The sequence below is a fragment of the Geotrypetes seraphini genome, chromosome 3 (assembly GCF_902459505.1).
Source record: "Geotrypetes seraphini chromosome 3, aGeoSer1.1, whole genome shotgun sequence".
Lineage (NCBI taxonomy): Eukaryota > Metazoa > Chordata > Amphibia > Gymnophiona > Dermophiidae > Geotrypetes > Geotrypetes seraphini.
In genome coordinates this window covers 196,421,309-196,440,783 of record NC_047086.1, presented here as the reverse complement: position 1 = coordinate 196,440,783, position 19,475 = coordinate 196,421,309, and the positions used below count along the sequence as shown (strand labels likewise).

General features: G+C 44.2%; 1 protein-coding gene across 2 annotated transcripts in view; it reads left to right on the top strand.

Annotated features, from left to right (window-relative positions):
- The window catches only part of SOAT2 (sterol O-acyltransferase 2), a 117,911-nt gene that overhangs the window by 47,460 nt on the left and 50,976 nt on the right, over positions 1–19,475 (top strand). For both annotated transcript variants that reach the window (XM_033939614.1, XM_033939613.1), the window contains exons 6-8: positions 8,753–8,828; positions 11,330–11,414; positions 15,478–15,523. In XM_033939614.1, the coding sequence (XP_033795505.1) occupies positions 8,753–8,828; positions 11,330–11,414; positions 15,478–15,523 (207 nt within the window). The remainder of the gene's footprint in view (positions 1–8,752; positions 8,829–11,329; positions 11,415–15,477; positions 15,524–19,475) is intronic.

Below are 19,475 nucleotides of genomic sequence, written 5' to 3'. Positions count from 1 at the left end.
TTCTGGAGGCTGTTATAGGGGAAAACACCCTCCAGGGATTCAAGATAAGGTTAGACAAGTTCCTGCTGAACCAGAACATACGCAGGTAAGGCTAGTCTCAGTTAGGGCACTGGTCTTTGACCTAAGGGCCGTCGTGTGAGCGGACTGCTGGTCTGACCCAGAAGCGGCAATTCTTATGTTCTTGTCACTGCTCATTTTCAATCTCTTTCTTTTCATTTACCTTGCGGCGTCTCTCAAGGCTCTACCTTATATCCTATTTTATTTAACACTAGTCTTTAAGCCCGTTACATTAACGGGTGCTAGAATAGATGTGTCTGTCTGTCTGTGTTTCTTTATCTCTCTCTCCTTGGCCGCTGTCTGTATCCTTCTGTCTCCCCCCCCCCCGAGCAAAGCTGTCTGCCCCCCAAAGCAGCCCCCTTTCCCTCTCCCTAACTGTCTCTCCATGTCCCTTTTCTGCCTCCCCCCCCCCGAGCAAAGCTGTCTGTCCCCAGCACACTTCTCCCTATCTCTCCATGGGCCCTTCTGTCTCCCCCAGCACACCCCTCCCCCCAAAGCAGCCCCCTTTCCCTCTCCCTATCTCTCCATGGGCCCTTCTGTCTCCCCCCAGCACACCCCTCCCCCCAAAGCAGCCCCCTTTCCCTCTCCCTGTCTCTCCATGGCCCCTTCTGTCTTCCCCCCAGAGCAAAGCTGTCTGTCCCCAGCACACCTTCCCCCCAAAGTAGCCCCCTTTCCCTCTCCCTATCTCTCCATGGCTCCTTCTGTCTCCTCCCAGAGCAAAGCTGTCCCCAGCACACCTCCCCCCCAAAGCAGCCCCCTTTCCCTCTCCCTATCCATGGCCCCTTCTGTCTCCCCCCAGCACACCCCTCCCCCCAAAGCAGCCCCCTTTCCCTTTCTCTCTCCCCCTGGTTCTCGGTATTGATCCCCTTCTTACCCTCCCCTCCATCCCGGCATCTTCTGGCCTGCTCCTCTTCAAAGCAGCCTGCGATCGTGGTGGCCGGCTTTAGCGAACCTCGCAGGCTGCTCTCCGACTCGGTAGCACGTTCCCTCTGATGCAATCCTGTGCGTCAGAGGGAGCATGCTACTGAGGTTGGAGAGCGGCCTGCGAGGTTCTTTAAAGCCGGCCACGATCGCAGGCTGCTCTGAAGAGGATCAGCGGCGGCGGAGGCGGCGGCAAGTGAGGTGACACGGTGAGGACGCGGGCAGGCAGCGAGTGAGAGGCAGCGGTGAGTGAGGGCGGGCGGTGACGCGCCGAGGACAGGGAGAGAGTACAGTCGCGCGCCTTCAGCCCCCGCATGCGCCGTGAGGTTAGAATGTTGCCACAGAAGCACACCTCACGGCGCCACACTGCACGAATTTTCAAGAGCGCATGCGCGCTCTAGCATTTTATTATATATGATTTTTTGGCTCCATTCCTTCCACTAGTAGAAGAACTTGAGATTATGATTTATTGTTATGCAGATGATATTCTACTTGTTTCAAAAACTGATCCCCTTAATTTGACTCTTGATAAATTTCAGCATGGCCATTCAGTAATAGTCTCTTGGTTGAATAAAAATAGACTTGTAGTGAATTTTAAGAAAAGCTATTCATGCTGGTTTACTGGACATGCTCCAACACCAGATTTAAAGTTAACTTTCAACAATTCAAAAATTTCTTGGGTCAAGAAGTTTAAATATCTTGGAAATATTGTTAACTCACAATTAACTTTCTCTGCCCAAGTGTCCGAATTGACTAAGAAATGTTTTTATTCTTTGAGCTCCTTGAGAGCGGTAAAACACCTATTTGATAATAAGAACTGTCATCAGTGGCGTACCTAGCATATGTGACACCCAGGGCCCATAATTTTTTGACACCCCCCATCTATATGAAAAATATGATTTTTAGTAACAATCCACATATCGCTGTCTTCAGAGCGATACTATTTTCCACCTGTTCTACTGCTTTGGAGTGCACGTCTGAACCATTGCTCAGTGGTCATGTGCAAGGGCTCTGTAAACCAACCCTGATCCAAATCCCACCTCAGCTCTATTATCAGTTCCAAGTCCCTACCCTGCTGATATGTTATGTTTCTCTATTAAAGTCACCTTCGTTCCTAACTTTCCATTCTTCTCTATGGCTCACAAGTATCCAACAGGGCTCCCCCTCCTGGCTAAGGCTGGGAGCATGTACTAACTGCACAAATCAAAATCTCCACTAGCTGCACAAATCAAAATCTCTGGTGGCGACTACAGTATGCTGAGCTCCAAAGGATTTCCAATCAAAATCTATCTCCGCTATCTGACAACACTTCCGTTCACATCCTGTGAAGTTGAACGCTAGAAAGATTTAATAGCTCACTGAAAAGTTTTCTTTTCAGAGATGCATTTGGGATCGGGCATATTTAAGCACACACCTCCAATTTATTAAGTCGCACAAGTCAATACAATTACAAGCCTCAATTTGGCAGCTTTTTAACCCTTTACCCTACTGTTATTAACCTTCTGTGTTCTTCTTTTCTGTATAAATTTGTAGTTCTACCCTTACTTCCCTGAAACTCAAGTGAGTAATGGTCGATGTCTATATGTTTCTTTCCCCCAATATTTTATTTTGTAATCGCTTAGAAATTTCCCCTTAAAAATGCACATCCAGGATGGGGGGGAGGGTTTTTTGATTTGAATATTAATTAAGGTATATAGGAATGGGGTTTATGGTAGGTTTTCATTAATTTAAAGAATGTTATTGATTGGGGGGAGGGGGGATAAATTCTGATATGGCTTTTAACAGAATATTAAGTGTTGTATTTGAGTTTAAAATGTTATAAATGCTGTTACACTTATTTTTATTTTTTTTAATCTTTATTGGTTTTCAAACTTTGACAGTGCCATACAATTAATTTATATGTAAACATTACAGAAAAGGCACATTTAACTACACAATTAATACAGAAAACAATCATTTCCCCCCTCTTCCCCATAACTTGTTATATTAATTAATCTTTATTCATTTTTAAAGCTCCCAGTAAGTGTAACATATAATACAATCATTTATACTTAAATCACACTTAATATAACATCAAATTCTAAACTATATCGAATAATCCCTCTCCCTTGTATCCTATATTTATTCATAATTAAAAGAAACCAAAGAAAAAATAATAATAATCCCATCCCCCCGCCCCACCCTGGACAAAATTTTTTTTTAATGAATAAAGAATTGGAAAAAAAAAAAGAAAATAAATTTTAATAAGCGTTGTATCAAATTTTTAATAAAACCTGGAACTTGGAAAGTTGGTTTTGTAGCTCGCTGCAACCATTCCAAATTACATTGCACTTATTTCTTTTACTTGGGCACTCTGTACTGTCTGCAGTAGATACTATGCACTCCCTCTTCGGGGTTCCAAAGTCGACTGCACTTATTGCATGGTATTATTATTTTCATTTCCCCACAACAACATGTCTGATTTCTTCCACTCATAGTACATCATATGTTTTCAACTGGAAGTAAAGGTTCCAGCTGTATGTGCTTCCCATGGTTTATCTGGCTTATATTGCTACAATACAATTCTTTTCCGTTGGGCTACTGAATTTTCTGTTCTATCACCAGTTTCCTGTCCATTTGACTTTTTCGTCTTTCTCTGTGGTCACTATCTGTCTTCCATCTCTGAACCTTTCCTTCCACTCCCATATCAAACTTTTCTTTCCCACTGTCTATCACAGACATGGGCAACTCCAGTCCTCGAGGGCCGGAATACAATCGGGTTTTCAGGATATCCCCAATGAATATGCATGAGATCTATTTGCATGCACTGCTTTCAATGCATATTCATTGGGGAAATCCTGAAAACCCAATTGGATTCCGGCCCTCGAGGACCGGAGTTGTCCACCCCTGGTCTACCATCTCTCTCTGCCTTGTGCCCTGGATCAAACCTCTTTATTCCCCTCCATGCAGCATTTCTCCCTTCCTCCCCTCCATGATCATAAAGGAGAGCTTAGATGAATGTGGAAACTTCCCTAGGTTCAAGTTGAAAGTGGAGAAATCTGAGGCTCTTTCATCATTGGGGTTGGTGGAGTGACCCTGGTCTGGTCCCTCCTTTCCCTTGAGATGGGAGGGTGGGCTCCTTTATATATCTTGGACTCCTTCTATCCATGAATACAAGCCAATTGTATACACTTTTACCACTTACTTACAAATACTGTACTAGATTCCAACTGTGCTCCTGGCAGAACCTTTCTCTGTCTCTCTCAGGGAGAATTGTGTTAATCTGTATGTTAGTATAACCCCAGATGGTTATATGTTATGCAAACAGTCCCTAGGGGATTGTGGGGCGTGACTGGATGTTTCTGCATAAGGTGTTGGGGTGTTTTTATTTGAAGGGGGGGGGTGAGTCCTTAGCTTCACTATGGAGGCAAGGTGGCTTTGGAAATCCCTGATTTCAGCCTATATAATTGGGCTTCTCTAAGTTCAGGTTACAGAAAATTATACTCCTTGCCATATGGAACAGGAATTTTTTTTCTCCATTCCATTTTAAATTTCTGATATAAGCAGCAGCTGTGGTTCTCCCTTCTGATGGTAAACATAGTGTTCTGTTGGCCCCTTTGTGAAGACTTTGGCAGACCCTTATAATGGCTTTAAATCTTGATCACAACTGTCAAACCGGATTCACAAAGAGGCACACCACCGGTCACACTTGTTAAAATAAATAAAAGGTTGATATGCGGAGTGATGACGAATTTTCGTGAATGAAGCAGCAAGGCCCCTGAGGAAATTAATGTGAAGCAGTTGAGTAACCGTTGGGCTTAAGTTAAGTGCTTCTTCAGATTTACACTATTTTGAATGCACATATTTTTATTAATGTATAACAGACCGATGATGAATACACCACCCCAGCAATGGGTATGAAAGTATTCGAGTGATGCCCAGGGTATATGAGGTCCAGGGCCGCCATCAGGGCAGTACTACCAGTCCTGCATTCAGGGGCCCAGAGCTGACAGGGGGCCCGGGCTCCCCAGTGTTCTCCCCAGCGCTTTTCAGCCGGGTGCAACGCCCAGCAAATTTAGATGCCCGCCTGGCTGTCATCTGCCGAATCCTGCTGCCGCCACTGCTTAATGCGTAGCCTGAAGAGCCCCCGAAAAACCCGCCGGACTTTAAACAAAAAACCCCCCCCAGCAAGCGTCTCGAACCCGGCTTCCCTCCGAAACCGGAAGTTATGTCGGGGGGGGGGGAGGGGTGTAGAGAAGAGAAGCCGGTACGGACTATTAGAGCCCCGGAGCATGTGGGAGATAGGCCAGGCACGGAGGGAAGCTTACTTGCTCTTGCTTACTTCGGGCCTTTCTCGGTGCCGGGTCCTGCCTACTTTCTGTTTCCGTGAAGGCAGGACCCGGCAACAAGAAAGGCCCGAAGTAAGCAAGAGCAGCAAGTTGTAAACTTCCCTCTGTCGCTGCCCTTTGGGAGATAGGTCAGCGACCAAGGGAAACTTGCAACTTGCCTTTGTCTGTAGCGAATTTGCCGGGTGTGTGAGACGGGAGGGGGGGGGAAAGAGAAATGCTGCTTCTGCTGTACCCAATTGGGGGGGGGAAGAGAAATGCTGATGATACTGCTGTACCCAGTGGGGGGAGGGGGAAGAGAAATACTGCTGCACCCAATTGGGGAGAGAGAGGGAAGGAGAGAGAAGGAAGATCAGGAAAAGGAGGAAAGAGATGCAAAGACCATGGGAGGGAGGGAAAGGAGATACCATACCTTGGAGTGGAAGAGAGAGATGTCAGGGCATATGGGGGGGGGAAGCAGGGCCAGATTAAAGGATAGCCCAGTAGGCACATGCCTAGGGCCCGAAATAGTCAGGGGGGCCTGCCAGTGTTGTGCTTTGGGGCCTCACCCTTGCTGGATTCGCTGGCAGTAGCAGCAGCCTCATCATCATCCCAGATGACCCCCCAACCCGATCTGACCCTCCTATCTCTCCCTCCTTCCCTCATCAGTGACGTGCCAGAGGGAATCACGGCAGGAGAAAGCCCTGAAGCAGCCTGCTTAGAGTAGAGCAGTGCTGTTTAGAGTTTCGTGATGGGAGGGAGGGAGAGATAGGAGGGTCGTGGGGGGGGGGAGAGTAGCAGTCTGCCCCAGGTGTTCGACCTGGCGTCATGAACTTCTTCGGCTAGCATCAGCATTTACAATTCACTGCTGTTGCCAGCTTCAGGCCTTCTTCTCTGCCGGGTCCTGCCTACTTCTGTTTCCATGAAGGCAGGACCCGACAGAGAAGAAGGCCCGAAGCTGGCAACAGCAGCGAATTGTGAATGCTGCTGCCTGAAGAAGTTCATGATGCCAGGTCATGGGTGACAGAAGGAGGAAAGGGAGCAGAGGGTGAGAGACTTGCTGCACCCAACTGGAGGGAGAAAGAAGTTGAGGGAGGGAATGAAACGAGATGCCAGGGATTGGAGGGAAGGGAGGGAGGAAGAGATGCCAGGGCATGGAGGGAAGGAGGAAAGTATGCCAGACCAAGGGAAAAGGAAGGGGGAAAGGAAGGAGGAGATGTCAGAGAATGGAGGGGGAGGGAGAGATGGAAGAAAAGGAAAGGAGTGAGATGCTAGAGAATCAGGGAAGGGAAGATATCAGACTGTGGGGTGCGAAGGAAAGAAAGGAGAAGAGAGAGATGCCAGAGCATAGGGGACGGGGTGGTGACAGAGAGAGAAAAATGGAGAGGTGGCAGAGCTGAAATCAATCATGTACAAAGGAGAAGAGAAGGGGCACAGGATAGACAGTTTATTGAAGGAGCATAAAAAGAGGGAAGATGCCATATGGAACAGGGAAAGAGCGGACAGTGGATGGAAAGGGCTGATGCTGTATGGAAGACAGAGCAGACAGATGCTGGCTAGAAAGATGATTAAAGCAAAAACGACAAAAGGTAGAAAAAATTGTTTTGTTGCTTTACGTAGAATCAAGTAGTATTGTATCTATTGATTAAAGTTTATAAATAGGAAATGGAAATAAGGCAGTTTTTGGGGGACTAAACCCCTTTCCTCAGGTCAGGGCAGGATACCATTACAGCAGGGGTGCCCAAATGGTCGAGCGCGATCGACCAGTAGATCGCAAAGGCAATGTGAGTCGATCGCGTTGCCTTGGCAATCTTTTTCTTCCTGCCTCCCTGAGCCAGGCCAGGCGCGTAGAAGCGCCGGACTCACAAGACTTCACTTCCGACGTCAATTCTGACATCAGAGAGGAAGTTCCGGGCCAGCCAATCGCTGCCTGGCTGGCCTGGAACTTCCTCTCCGTCGTTAGAATTGACATCAGGGGTGAAGTCTTGTGAGTCCGGCGCTTGTACATTCCTGGCCTGGCTCGTGGAAGCAGGGAGAAATCGGCATGGTGGTTTAGGGGGTAGGGAAAGAATTGGGGAAGTGGAGAAATTGGTGCGATGGCTTGGGGGAGCAGGGGGAGAGAGAAAGAAAGAGAGACAGAAAGAAAAGGGGAGGGGCAGAAAGAAAAAAAATATTGGATTTATAATCAGAAGAAGGAAGTGCAAACAGAGACTCATGAAATCACCAGACAAAAAGGTAGGATAAATGATTTTATTTTCAGTTTAGTGATCAAAATGTGTCTGTTTAGAGAATTTATATCTGCAATAGCGGTTTTTAGTGCAGGGAGCCTATGAGCATCGAGAGCAGCACAGGGCATTCAGTGCATCTCCCTGCTCTAAAAACCGCTATTACGATTTAGTAAAAAGGGAGGGGGTATATTTGTCTATTTTTGTATAGTTGTTCCTGAGGTGACATTGCATAAAATCGTCTGACTTGACCTCTTTGAAAACCCGCGGAATATAAATGATAATTAACATTTTCTCTGCATTCAGTGTGCTTTGTGGGTTTTTTTTAAATTTTATTGTTGGTAGATCATTTTGACTTGGTCATTTTAAAAGTAGCTCGCAAGCCCAAAAAGTGTGGGCACCCCTGCTGTAGAGCCATTTCTTGTATGACTGGATGAGCTATATTTATCTTTTTTTTTTAGTGGTTTAAATTCATGCAGAAATAAATGGCTAGATTGAACCTAATGACTTCATTAACGCCTGTCCCTTTTTTTAACTTCTATACCATTTGAAAGAGGGCAAATACTTCTTAAATTTAGTAAAAATATTCTGGCACAAGTGTCAAACTTTAAAAAAGGAAGTCATATTGAGCATTGGAAAATAATAATAATAATTAACTAATAAAAATAGGGCTCCTTTTACTAAGTTACAATAGTGGCTTTAGCGTACGCCACGCGCGCTAGATGCTAACGCCAGCATTGAGCTGGTGTTATTTTTCCCACATAGAGCAGGGGTTTGTGAGCGCTAGACATATGTTAGTTTAGAATAGATAGGTATAGATTAGTTTAGTTTAGGTTAGGTTAGGGCCCTGCTGAAAGAGTCTACCTTGACGTGGTTGCAGGCTTACAAATCTTTTGGTCAAAGAGTGCGGTGACAGAGAAAAGTATGTGTGTATTCGGCCCATGGAAGAAGAGGGGGTCGGGGGGGGGGAAAGGGGTGCATGGGGGGCCCAATAGGATTGCTCAGTAAGGGGCCCAGAAATTTCTGATGGCGGTCCTGCTCCTTGGACATTTTTTTGTTTTGAAAATGAGCCCCAGAATGATTTGCCCAGAGTTGTACATAGTGGCTGAGCTCCTCACTGTGGCTGGTGCAACATGGCTGCCATTCTGTTCCATGATCTCTTGGGAAGTACCAGGTCTTTGATCAGGCTTTTGAATAATTTCTGATGCCTATGGCATCTCCTAAGCTCTTTGTCCTTTCCCTTAGATCCGATTTATGATGAAGAGCTACTCATTTCTGCGGGAAGTTACCCCTAAAATTATTCAGATGAAAATCAACAAGGGTGAGTCTACTTTGTCAGAGTATGTATGTATCAGGAATAAAGTGTCCTAGAACAAATGAATGTACAGAATACTAAGTGAAGAGGTCAAAACAAAAATAATATAAAGCTAATACCTTCTTTTAGTGAGAATCATAAAACTCATTCTGATGAAAGTCTAAAGGCGAATACTGATGGCTGATCAAGTGGTTGAATTTTATGGAGAAGGAACAGAAGAACAAAACCTCTCTATGAATAAGACGCCAGCAAAAGAAGAAATGGAGCGGACAGCGGACCAACAGAAACTTGGCAACAATCACCAGTCACACTTTATTAGAGGACGCTGGGATAAAAGATTCAATACGAGTCGTGTTTCGGCCAACAGAACATTTGACTCCTGGTGCAGACCTGTTGGCCGAAACACGACTCATGATGAGTATTTTATGCTTTTATCCCAGCGTCCTCCAATAAAGTCTGACTGGTGATTGTTGCCAAGTTTCTGTTGGTTCGCTGTCTGCTCCATTTCTTTCTGTTGCTGGTTGAATTTTATGGTTCATATTGTATTAAAATGCCAAAAACTTTTTACAATCTTTTTGTATCAAATCCAAAGTGTTTACCATTATAATTTCATTAATCTCATGTTCCTGAGTTGTTTTTCATTTAAACATTCTTATCCTAATGCCAATGATGCAGTGCTTTGGTTTTGAAAAGCCCCTAGCACCTGTGGATGTGTCACCTTGGTGTGCTCGGTGGCACCTAATATTTTGGAGCCTAATTTAGACATGCATAAACTGGCATTTAGATTTTTTTTATGTTGCATAAAAGTCTATCATCAGGACTACTGACCCTGGATGGTCTAGGCATGTTTTGAACAGTGGAAGAAGAGAGGTTCCATTAATCCGCAGAATATACAAAAAAGAACAAATCCCACTATGCTCAGCTCAGAAATCCTTTATTGACAGGAATACCTGACATCCATGTTTCGCCCATTAATGGGCTGCCTCAGGGGTATGGCTATGCAATATTTGTAAAGTAGATAAAACCCCATGAAAAAAAATTCAACAGGTATATATCACACCTAATAATCCCATACACCTATATATCCCCAAACACACTATTTTGGAAAAAACTTTTTGTTGGACCATCAGGAGTGAATTTTTTTTAATTGTAGTTCACTCAATACTTCAATGGGGTCAATATTTACCAAGCTTTCTTCATCAGTCCAATTCTATTAATGAATCTAGCAGAAACAGTTATTACTCATAATGATTTTAGATTTGAAGGGGAATTTTTTTCAGCAAATATATGGAGCTATGGGAGTAGCTATGGAAGCTCTTGTGGCTCCATCAGTAGCCACCCTATATATGGCTTGGTTTGAAGAATCCCATATACTTTGCGATCCACAATTTCAGAATGTTATATTATGGAAATACTATCTTGATGACATATTTTTCTTGTGGGGAGGTGACTTGGAACAGCTCCAGCTATTCAGTGATTAGATTAATTCATTGGCTGCAAATTTGAAGTTTTAACTTATTTATCATTCTACAGAGATTAATTTTTTTGATATCCGGATTATTAAACAGATAAGATATTTTGAAACAACTTTGTATCAAAAAGAGGTGGATAGAAATAATTATTTTCAATTCCATAGTTTTTATCCATATGGATTGAAGTCTGCCTATAGGTCAGTTCTTGAGAATTTGGCGAATATGCTTCACTGAGGCTGAATAAACCTCCCTTCTTTTTCCCCAAATTGTCTGCTTATGTGCATTCAGTTATTGCAGAGACCCAGATGTAGGCTCTTAGGGCAACTGGTGATCCGCATACGGCATAGTAATACTTTAAAGGCAGCTAACTTTGCCACAGAAGAAAACTATGAATGGGATGGATGAGAGATGCTGGGAAGGAGGTTTTTCTTTCCTGGTATCAGTGGGAAATGTGTAACTGAAGTACAAACATTACAGGCACTTTCAAAGGTAGCAAAACAAAAAGACACAGGAAGAAGATAAATTATATAGAATTAATGGAAACTGATAACTATCCAGGACTCAGAATTACAAAATGAAACAAACGTGCAGAGTTTCTCATGGGCATTATACTTTGAGACTCTATTTCCAGATAACATTTCTCATTGTTATCATTTATCATTTTATAAAAATTTGATATACACTTCTCCCTTCGTATTCGCTGTGATATGGGATTAACAGAACCGCAAATACAGAAAAACCACAAATAACTTTTTCATATGTTATTCGCTGTTTTCTATTAAAAACTATCGTGAATATGGTAACACCGTGAATAACATGGTGGGAGACCTGGCCTGTTCCTGAAGAAAGTGCTGGGAATCAGCGATTTCTTTATGCAAGCTGATGTAATTGGGGGGGGGGGGGAGGAGCCAGCAAGCTACAAACCATGAATAATTGAAATCGCGATTGCTGAAACTGCAAATACGGAGGGAGAAATGTACTGCTAAAGTTGAACAGGAAAAATCATGGTGGTTTACCGGTAATTTTTTGTTTCAGAAAAGGAAGTGGAGCTGCCCACATTTTCTGGTTACCTCTATTTTCTGTTTTGTCCAACCATGATCTACAGAGAAAGCTATCCCAGGTAATGTCAGATCTGCTACTCGGGTAAGGAGGACCAAGAGAATAAAACTGCTTAAAATGAGTGTACCCTAAAAACCTGTGCAAAAAAATTCAAGATTAAGGGCTCCTTTTACTAAGGTGTGCTAGCATAAATACCGCGCGCTAAACCGCGTGGTATGCTTCTAGAATAACGCCAGCTCAATGCTGGCGTTAAGGCCTAGCGTGCGCTATTCTGCACGTTAAGGCCCTAACGCACCTTAGTAAAAGGAGCCCTATGTTTCTGCTGCTTCCCATTGACTGCAACACAGGGTGGTAAACTTTACAAGGAGTCCAGTAAAACAAACAAGTGGAAATACTCCAAGCCTTCAGTCCAGTGGTTTCATATTTAATGAGAAGAAAACAGCAAACTCTGGAAATTTTTTGAAATATGTTGCAATTAAATTGAAGTTCTGAACTTTATTTAAATCTCAAGGAAGCACTGCTGAGACCTCCTTGCAGAGTTTGAAACATTATTGTTAAACAGCAGGGGTGTAGCCCAGTCAGTCAGTAGTAGGTAGCATGGGCCAGTGAGGGGCGAACTAGAGGAAGTTTCAGTTAGGAGGTCTGCACGGGAACGGGGATCGCGGGAATCCCCCCTAACCCACGGGACTCCCACGGGGAACCCCCTCTGGCCCACGGGACTCCCACGGGGATGGAAGGCTTTGGAAGCAGGGTTCGTCCATATAATATAATGGACATGTCAGCCTTAGTAAAAGAAGAGGTTTATAAGTTAATTACCTGAACAGAAAACAAAAAAAGGGTTCCACCAAAGAGATTCCACAAGGAATACAGCAGCGCAAACATAAAAGAAACTGTGGAATTGATGATCCTGTCAGAAGTAATTGCTGCTTTTTATGGGGACAGGCAGGGATGGAGGTAATTCCTTGCAAGGATGGGTGAGGATGGAGAGGATCCTGGCGGGGTCGGGTGGGGACGGAGAGGATCCTGGCGGGGACGGGCGGGGATGGGTGGGATTTCTGTCCCCGTGCAACTCTCTAGTTTTAGTATCTGCACTGTGTAGAAGTTTATTATGTTAATTTGAGGCTCCACCCAAAAATAAATGCAGCTTAAGAAATTATAGGGTTGAAGGAATGGTCTAAACATTAGTGACCTTCTGGCTTGTACAATTGCTCCACTCATGTAATTCTGCAAGGAGCTCTAACACCTCAATTTAATAAAGTTAAGCAAAAGATGGATCGATCAAATAAAAATCCTGGAAACAGCATCTCACTCTGCTGTCAGGAAATAAGGTTGACGAGAATATATTTATACTTGGCTGTATATCTTTAGGTATTACTCGGGTGTGAAAACTGTGTTTTATAATGTGCACACTTTCAATTAAGTTTACCCCTCCCCCTTTTATCGAGCGACTACCACCACTTGCACTACGATCGTGTGACCACTAGCTCAGGTTCAGAAAACTTTTAAAAGCATTTCTGCACCAAGACTGGGAGCCAACCCGGAAATAACTGAAATGGTAATTGTAAAGCCTATTTCTAAACTGTCCAATGCAACTTGTAACTTAGTATTTGTAGCTATGACCTAACTGTATTAATAATTGTACTGATGTACCTGTACTAGCAACTTTATTAAGAATGTCTGTCCATTGTAACTTCTGGGTAACTGACCCAATCTCTTGCAATGCAATCCAGCCTTGAACTGAATAGGTTTAAGGCAGAATAGAAAACCCGATTCACATAATATAACATTTCAACACAAGTGATAGAACCCTGTTTTGGGCAACTGAAAATAGAGCAGGCTCTGCATGACAAGCCCTGCACAGAGAAAGAAACTCAAAAAGGATAAAAACATTTTGAATATCTAGAAGACTTTGGGCTAGATTCACTAAGCCCACCGATCATGTCCCTGTCACTTAGCGACCTCGACCCGATTCACTAACCTTCCTCCCGAGCGTATCTGCATCCGATCCGCGCATGCAAATGAGGGGAAGCGGCATGCAAAGGAGGAAGGACGCGATTCACTAATAAAATTCAGGCACACCGACTGGGCTGGCCGGTTCATAGACAACGGCGCGAAAGACAAAAGCGCGTGCCGACAATTGAGCGCAGCGCGCGCCACCGCGCCGCTCTAAATTACAGTTTTTAGGGGCTCCGACGGGGGGTTTTGTTGGGGAACCCCCCCAGTTTACTTAATAGACATCGCGCCGGCGTTATGGGGGGTTTGGGGGGTTGTAACCCTCCACATTTTACTGTAAACTGAACTTTTTCCCTAAAAACAGGGAAAAAGTAAAGTTTTCAGTAAAATGTGGGAGGTTACAACCCCCCACACCCCCCACAACGCCACGCGATGTCTATTAAGTAAAGTGGGGGGGGTTCCCCCCACACACCCCCGTCAGAGCGCTAAAAACAGTAATTTAGAGCGGTGCAGCGGCTCATGCTGCGCTCAATTGTCTGGGCGCGCCTTTGTCCTGGCGCGCTTTTGAACTGACACCAGGCTGGCCGATCTGAAAGAAAGAAGCGACTGCTGGGGTACCAGTCAGCTCATGTCCTTTCCACTGTCCTGCACATTCAAGGGGAAGGGCCGTAAAAAAAACAGGAGAGTCGGGACGGCACAGGCTAGCGAAAAGTAGAAGAAGCAAAATCAGCCACCGGGGATTTGAATGCCAAGCTGTAGGGGCAAATGCGTTTTACTCTCCCATGTCCCAGGCTAGCCTGAGCATGGGGCTCCCCAGCTCCACTCCCTGCTTCAGTCACAGCCCTTCGCCTTCCTTTCCAGAGTACATCAAAACAACTGCCCTTCCCTGTAGTGCAGCCCCGCTCTACACCCGCGGGTTAAAACCACAGGCTCGCAATGTGGGGAAGGGCAGGCTTGGGAGAGTAAACGGGCTCGCGAAAAAAAGTAAACAGCCCTTCTTTGCATGGAGAACAAGCGCAGACCATCTGCAGGCAAACAAGATGGTCTGCACATGCATCAGGATCACTCTACAGCGATCCGTGCAGTCGCGGTGGGACGTGCCTCCGATCAAGCTGATTTGCATGATGACGCATCATAGATCGCTCGGCCAGGAAGACTCAGCCACGGATCGGATATGTAATAGGAGGTTAGTGAATCTGGCCTTTTGAGACAATACAAGATTGAATGTGAGAATTAAGGCTGCGTTTCGATTAAAATTTGTAATCTCAATTAATGACACAACTAAAAATATGTTTGGGTTTTTTTTTTTTTGAGATTACAAATTTTAATCGAAATGCAGTCCTAAAAAATTAAAGCCCTCTTTTACTAAGCTGAGGTAGAGGTTTCTACCATGGCCCTGGGCACTAAATGCTCCGACGCTCATAGGAATTCTATGAGCATTGGAGCAGCATCTGAGCATTTAGCACTCCAGGCTATGGTAGAAACCTCTATCACGGCTTAGTACATGGGGGTAAAAAATTAAAAGTAATGAAAATATAAGAAATACAAACTGAAAAATTACAAATTAAAGAATCCAAAACACAGCCTTACAGTTTTCACAGCCTAATTCAGAAAAGCCTATGATAATAAGATATGAAGTTGGAGGGAGAGATGCTGTTATGGAAATGTGAGGAAATATTTATTCACTGAGAGGGTGGTGGATATGTGGATTTGCCCACCAACAGAGATGGCAGTAATTAAAGCGGAGTTCGAGTTCAGACACGACTGTGATAGATACAGGGCAAGAGAGGAGGATGTTGATCAGATATTGAGTGGGCTGTGTTGGCACTTCAGTCAACAAGTATATGGGTGAACCAAGAAGATTTTACTTTTTGACAACTTTCAGTCATTGTATGTTATGGTTCCTGTATTTTTGATTCCCAAAGGAAACTTAAAAGAATAAGAATGCAGTACATGGAAGCAGTGTCTCAGGTTTACACACATTACCAATGCTGAACACCCAAACATCTACTGTACTCACCCTGCCTAAGATAACCTTTCCCTGGTCACAGTTTTTTTCCAAGGGTAATATCAAATCCGTGATATTGGATTATTGTTCCCTAGAGAATTTTCAGTATGTGAGGAACTTCCAGCAAATGACAAATGTGCTTTTCTTCATCTTCTCCTGTCAGAACTCCGTTCATCAGGTGGAAATATGTAATAAAGTACTTTGCTCAGGTGAGACTTTCTGCATAGAAAAACAAGTCCTTCTAACGCATGTAGTTTTCCTATTTAGTTTTGGGGTGCAAGGGTAAGAATGTCATTTTGGTGGTGGTAGTGATAGTGGCGGCAGTTGGGGTGTGTATGTGAAGATGTGATTTAGTAGCAGCATCCACAGCATTAGGTAAAGACCAGCTTAGAGATTTGAAAAGAAAGATGTAAAGGTGTATCACATTGATTTAATTTAAAAAACATTACAGCTTTTCAGGATTAAAATGTACAAGACAGGCTACAAAATACACACATTATTATTAAAAGTGCTACTACAAATCAATAGAAATCAAAACATCACAATACATAAAAATAATTACATGTTAGTAAAACGAGCAATGTTGGAACCATCCAATACCTAAAATTAGAGAATGACATGGGGAAAAAATATGTCCCCGTCTCTGTCCCATCCCCGCAAACCATCTGATCCCATCTACACAAGCCTCAAATAGTTTTATACTGAACTTATTTTATTAAAGTATAAAAAGAAACAATATTCTGTACAATTGTCATTTTATAAATCAATGTTCTGGCTGCCGAACTAGAGGAAAAGATCTTCAGCTGGCAGGCTTTGTTTATAAATGTTTATCAACACAACTAATATACTACTTTATCCTAAAGCAAAAAGAAAAGAAATATAAATTTTTTTTCCTACCTTTGTTGTCTGGTTTCTGATTTCCTCATCTTCTTGTCATTCTCTTCTTTCCATCCACTGTCTTCCTTCTCTCTGCCTCTTCCATATGGTATCTGCTCTGTTTACTGTGCCTCTCCCTTCCATCTCTGCCTCCAACCCCTCTCCCCCTCCCCACACCATTGGGCTGGTTCTTCACTTCCTTCCAGCGTGTTCTCCTCTCTCTCTCTCTCTCCCCTACCCATTTCCATGCAGCATCTATTCCCCACTCTCTTCTAACCATTTCCTTTCAGCATCTGTTACTCTCTTCCCTCCCCACTCTCCACTTCTCATAAGCACCCTTCGCACGATCATCAGCAGCTCCCTCCCGATCGCTGTGGTCCGGGCATCTCCCTCCTCCCTTCTCCTCATCTTCGCTGACAATTTTCATTTTTTTTGTCTCCGAGCTGCCCGAGCCTTTCATCAAGTTGCATGTGGTTGCCCGAAACTACTCTGGTGCAACTTTCTGTTTCCGGTTGCGTCAGAGGAGAAGTTTTAAGTGACTTATTTAAAGGCTTGGGCAGCTCAGAGACAAGAAAAATAAAACTCGCCAGCAAAGGTGAGAAGAAGGGAGGGAGGGAGATGCTCGGATAGCGGCGATCGGGAAGCAGGAGGGAGGGAGCTGCTGGACCACACGAACGGTGACTGCATGCGTTCCTTCACTTAATTGTGGAGACAATGCCATTCACTGCTCCACGGGGCGGTGAATAGCCTTGGCCCCATACCCGCGGTGACCACTTATTTTTTCTCCCTTTTTCGGCGGGCTACTTGCGGCTACCAGCGGGTAACATCCACCGTGTCATTCTCTACCCAGAATTTTAAATCCCTCCTCAATACCCAAACAACTAGATTTCACTATCCTCAAGATGACAGGATTGTCATTTCTTTATGGTCTGATGGAATATGATTCTGTTATGCTGGCACAACTCCTGAAAAATAGCTATGCTGCATTCTAAGAAATCAAAAATCACATGACTCAAGAATCTGAAACATCTCTGAATGACTGGAAGAAAAGGTTGTCTGAAGGGAAGTACTAAAATAAAGTGACAGATCAATGTAAATATAGAGACATAGGACATGATGGCAGTAGACTTAAATGTGAGAGGGTTTTGTATACTGTATTGCCCTTACGTATTTCTGAAATTATATTTGTTTTTGTGGTACTCTTTCACTTTCTTTCAAGAGTAGGTAACCTTGTATATTATTTTTGAAATTGTATTAAAAAAAAAAAATCCTGATGGCAGATAGTGAGCAAACAGCCTATCCAGCCTCCCTATCCACACAAACTACTCAGTTCTACAAGCCTTCCTCTTCAACCTATCATTGACGTTAATTGGCACAATAATTACACGTGCATCTGGCTGCACTGGGCACCTAAATCCTATAGCACACAACCTAAAAGGGAGCATGGCCTTGGGAGATGCATGTGCGGGTCATGGACATTCTGAAAGGTTGCACGTTATGTTATAGAATAATGGGTCTCTGCGCCAAACATGGGCACCAGGATTTATACCAGGTTTCAGCATGCATAAGTCTGTTGCCCAGAGTTGGGTGTGAGGGGGATCATGTGATGAAGGTTCCCTGAGTGGACATCTCAGCGCAGCGCTCCGCTCTGATTCCCCATTGAAACACTTGGCTTTTACATTTAACCTGTGCCTAACAATTTTTTGTTGATCGCCTATGGTTGCCGATGCTGGGAAGCCTCTGCCGAGGTTAGTTTGGAGCATTCTCTACCCGGCGAGTGGGGTATGCTGCCAAAGACTCCTAGAAGTGATGGGCTGGGTAAGGAACTGGTTAAGTGAAAGATGACAGAGGGTTGTGGTCAATGGAGATCGCTGTGAGAAAAGGGAGGTTACCAGTGTTGTGCCTCAAGGTTCTGTTCTTGAGCCTGTTCTTTTTAACATTTTTATAAGCAATATTGCTGTGCTGGCTGACCGTCTTGCCCCTCATCTTCCCTCTGTAATCCATGAGGACCAGGTAGGTTTCGTTTGTGGTCGTCAGTCAGTGTGCAATATGCAGAAAGTTCTTTTTGCACTAGCACATTGCCAACATCACCACATTCCAGCATTGTTTGTTAGCTTGGACGCTTCTAAGGCCTTTGATGGTGTACATTGGTCCTTTCTGTTTCGTACACTTGGGTACATTGGGCTTGGGGGCTTTTATCTTACTGCGGTGCACACTTTATATTCTAACCCACAGGTGTCTTTGTTGGTTAATGGTAAACGTTTGGATTCCTTCCCTATCTTCCGAGGTACTTGGCAGGGGTGCCCCCTCTCGCCTCTCCTCTTTCTTCTCTCCTTTGAACCTTTGCTCTGTACACTCCTTCTCTTTGAGGAAGTGCGGGGTCTTCATGTAGCGGGGGTGGACTTGAAGACTTTAGCTTTTGTTGATGATATGTTCTTCATCCTCACTTGACCGGAGGTCTCTTTACCGTCCACATTAGATCTTATCTCTGAGTTTGGATTTTACTCTGGCCTCTCTCTCAATCTGGATAAGTCGGTCGCCTTACCTTCCTGTCCTGAAGTGCGCCCCATCTGGCGAGGTTTGTTTCCCTTGAAATGGGCTGAGTCCTTGTTGAAATATTTGGGGGTGCTCATTCCATTTGATTTATCTAGGTTGTATTTTTTGAATGTGGAGCCGTTCTTCCAGGCTCTCATTAATAAATTGCAGATGTGGGGAGGCCTTTCATTCTCGCTTCTTGGTCGGGTGAGCCTTTATAATATGCTTATTGTTCCTTGTTGGCTGTATGTTTTTCAGGTGCTCCCTCTCTATTTGTTCTTATGGGATGAATGACACTTAGAACGCTTGGTTCAGCAGTTTCTTTGGGCGGGTAAGAGGCCTCGTTTCCCTTATTGCCTGGCGGCGGCTCCTTGGTATAAGGGAAGCTTCGGGTTGTTGAATCTCCACTTTTTGACTATTGGTTCTGGCATGCGCCACATTAATGATTTTTTTCAGGGTTCTTCTACTTTTACTAATACCTCTTTAGAACTTTCTTGTTTTACCACTACTCACTTTAGTGTGTATCTCCACTCTGTCCCTTCTACTCAGCCTAGGCTCCTTCCCTGCTCAGTCTTACACCTTCCTCTAAGGCAAGTCTGGTGCTGGGTTTGCAAGTTTCACTCTGTTAGTCCTACTGTTTCCCCCTTTTTACCTATTCGCTTTAATGGTCATTTTCTTCCTGGGGTTGATGGGGCCAGTTTTGCTAGGTGGGAAGCAGAGGGGATTCATTACCTGTTTCAATTGGTGGAG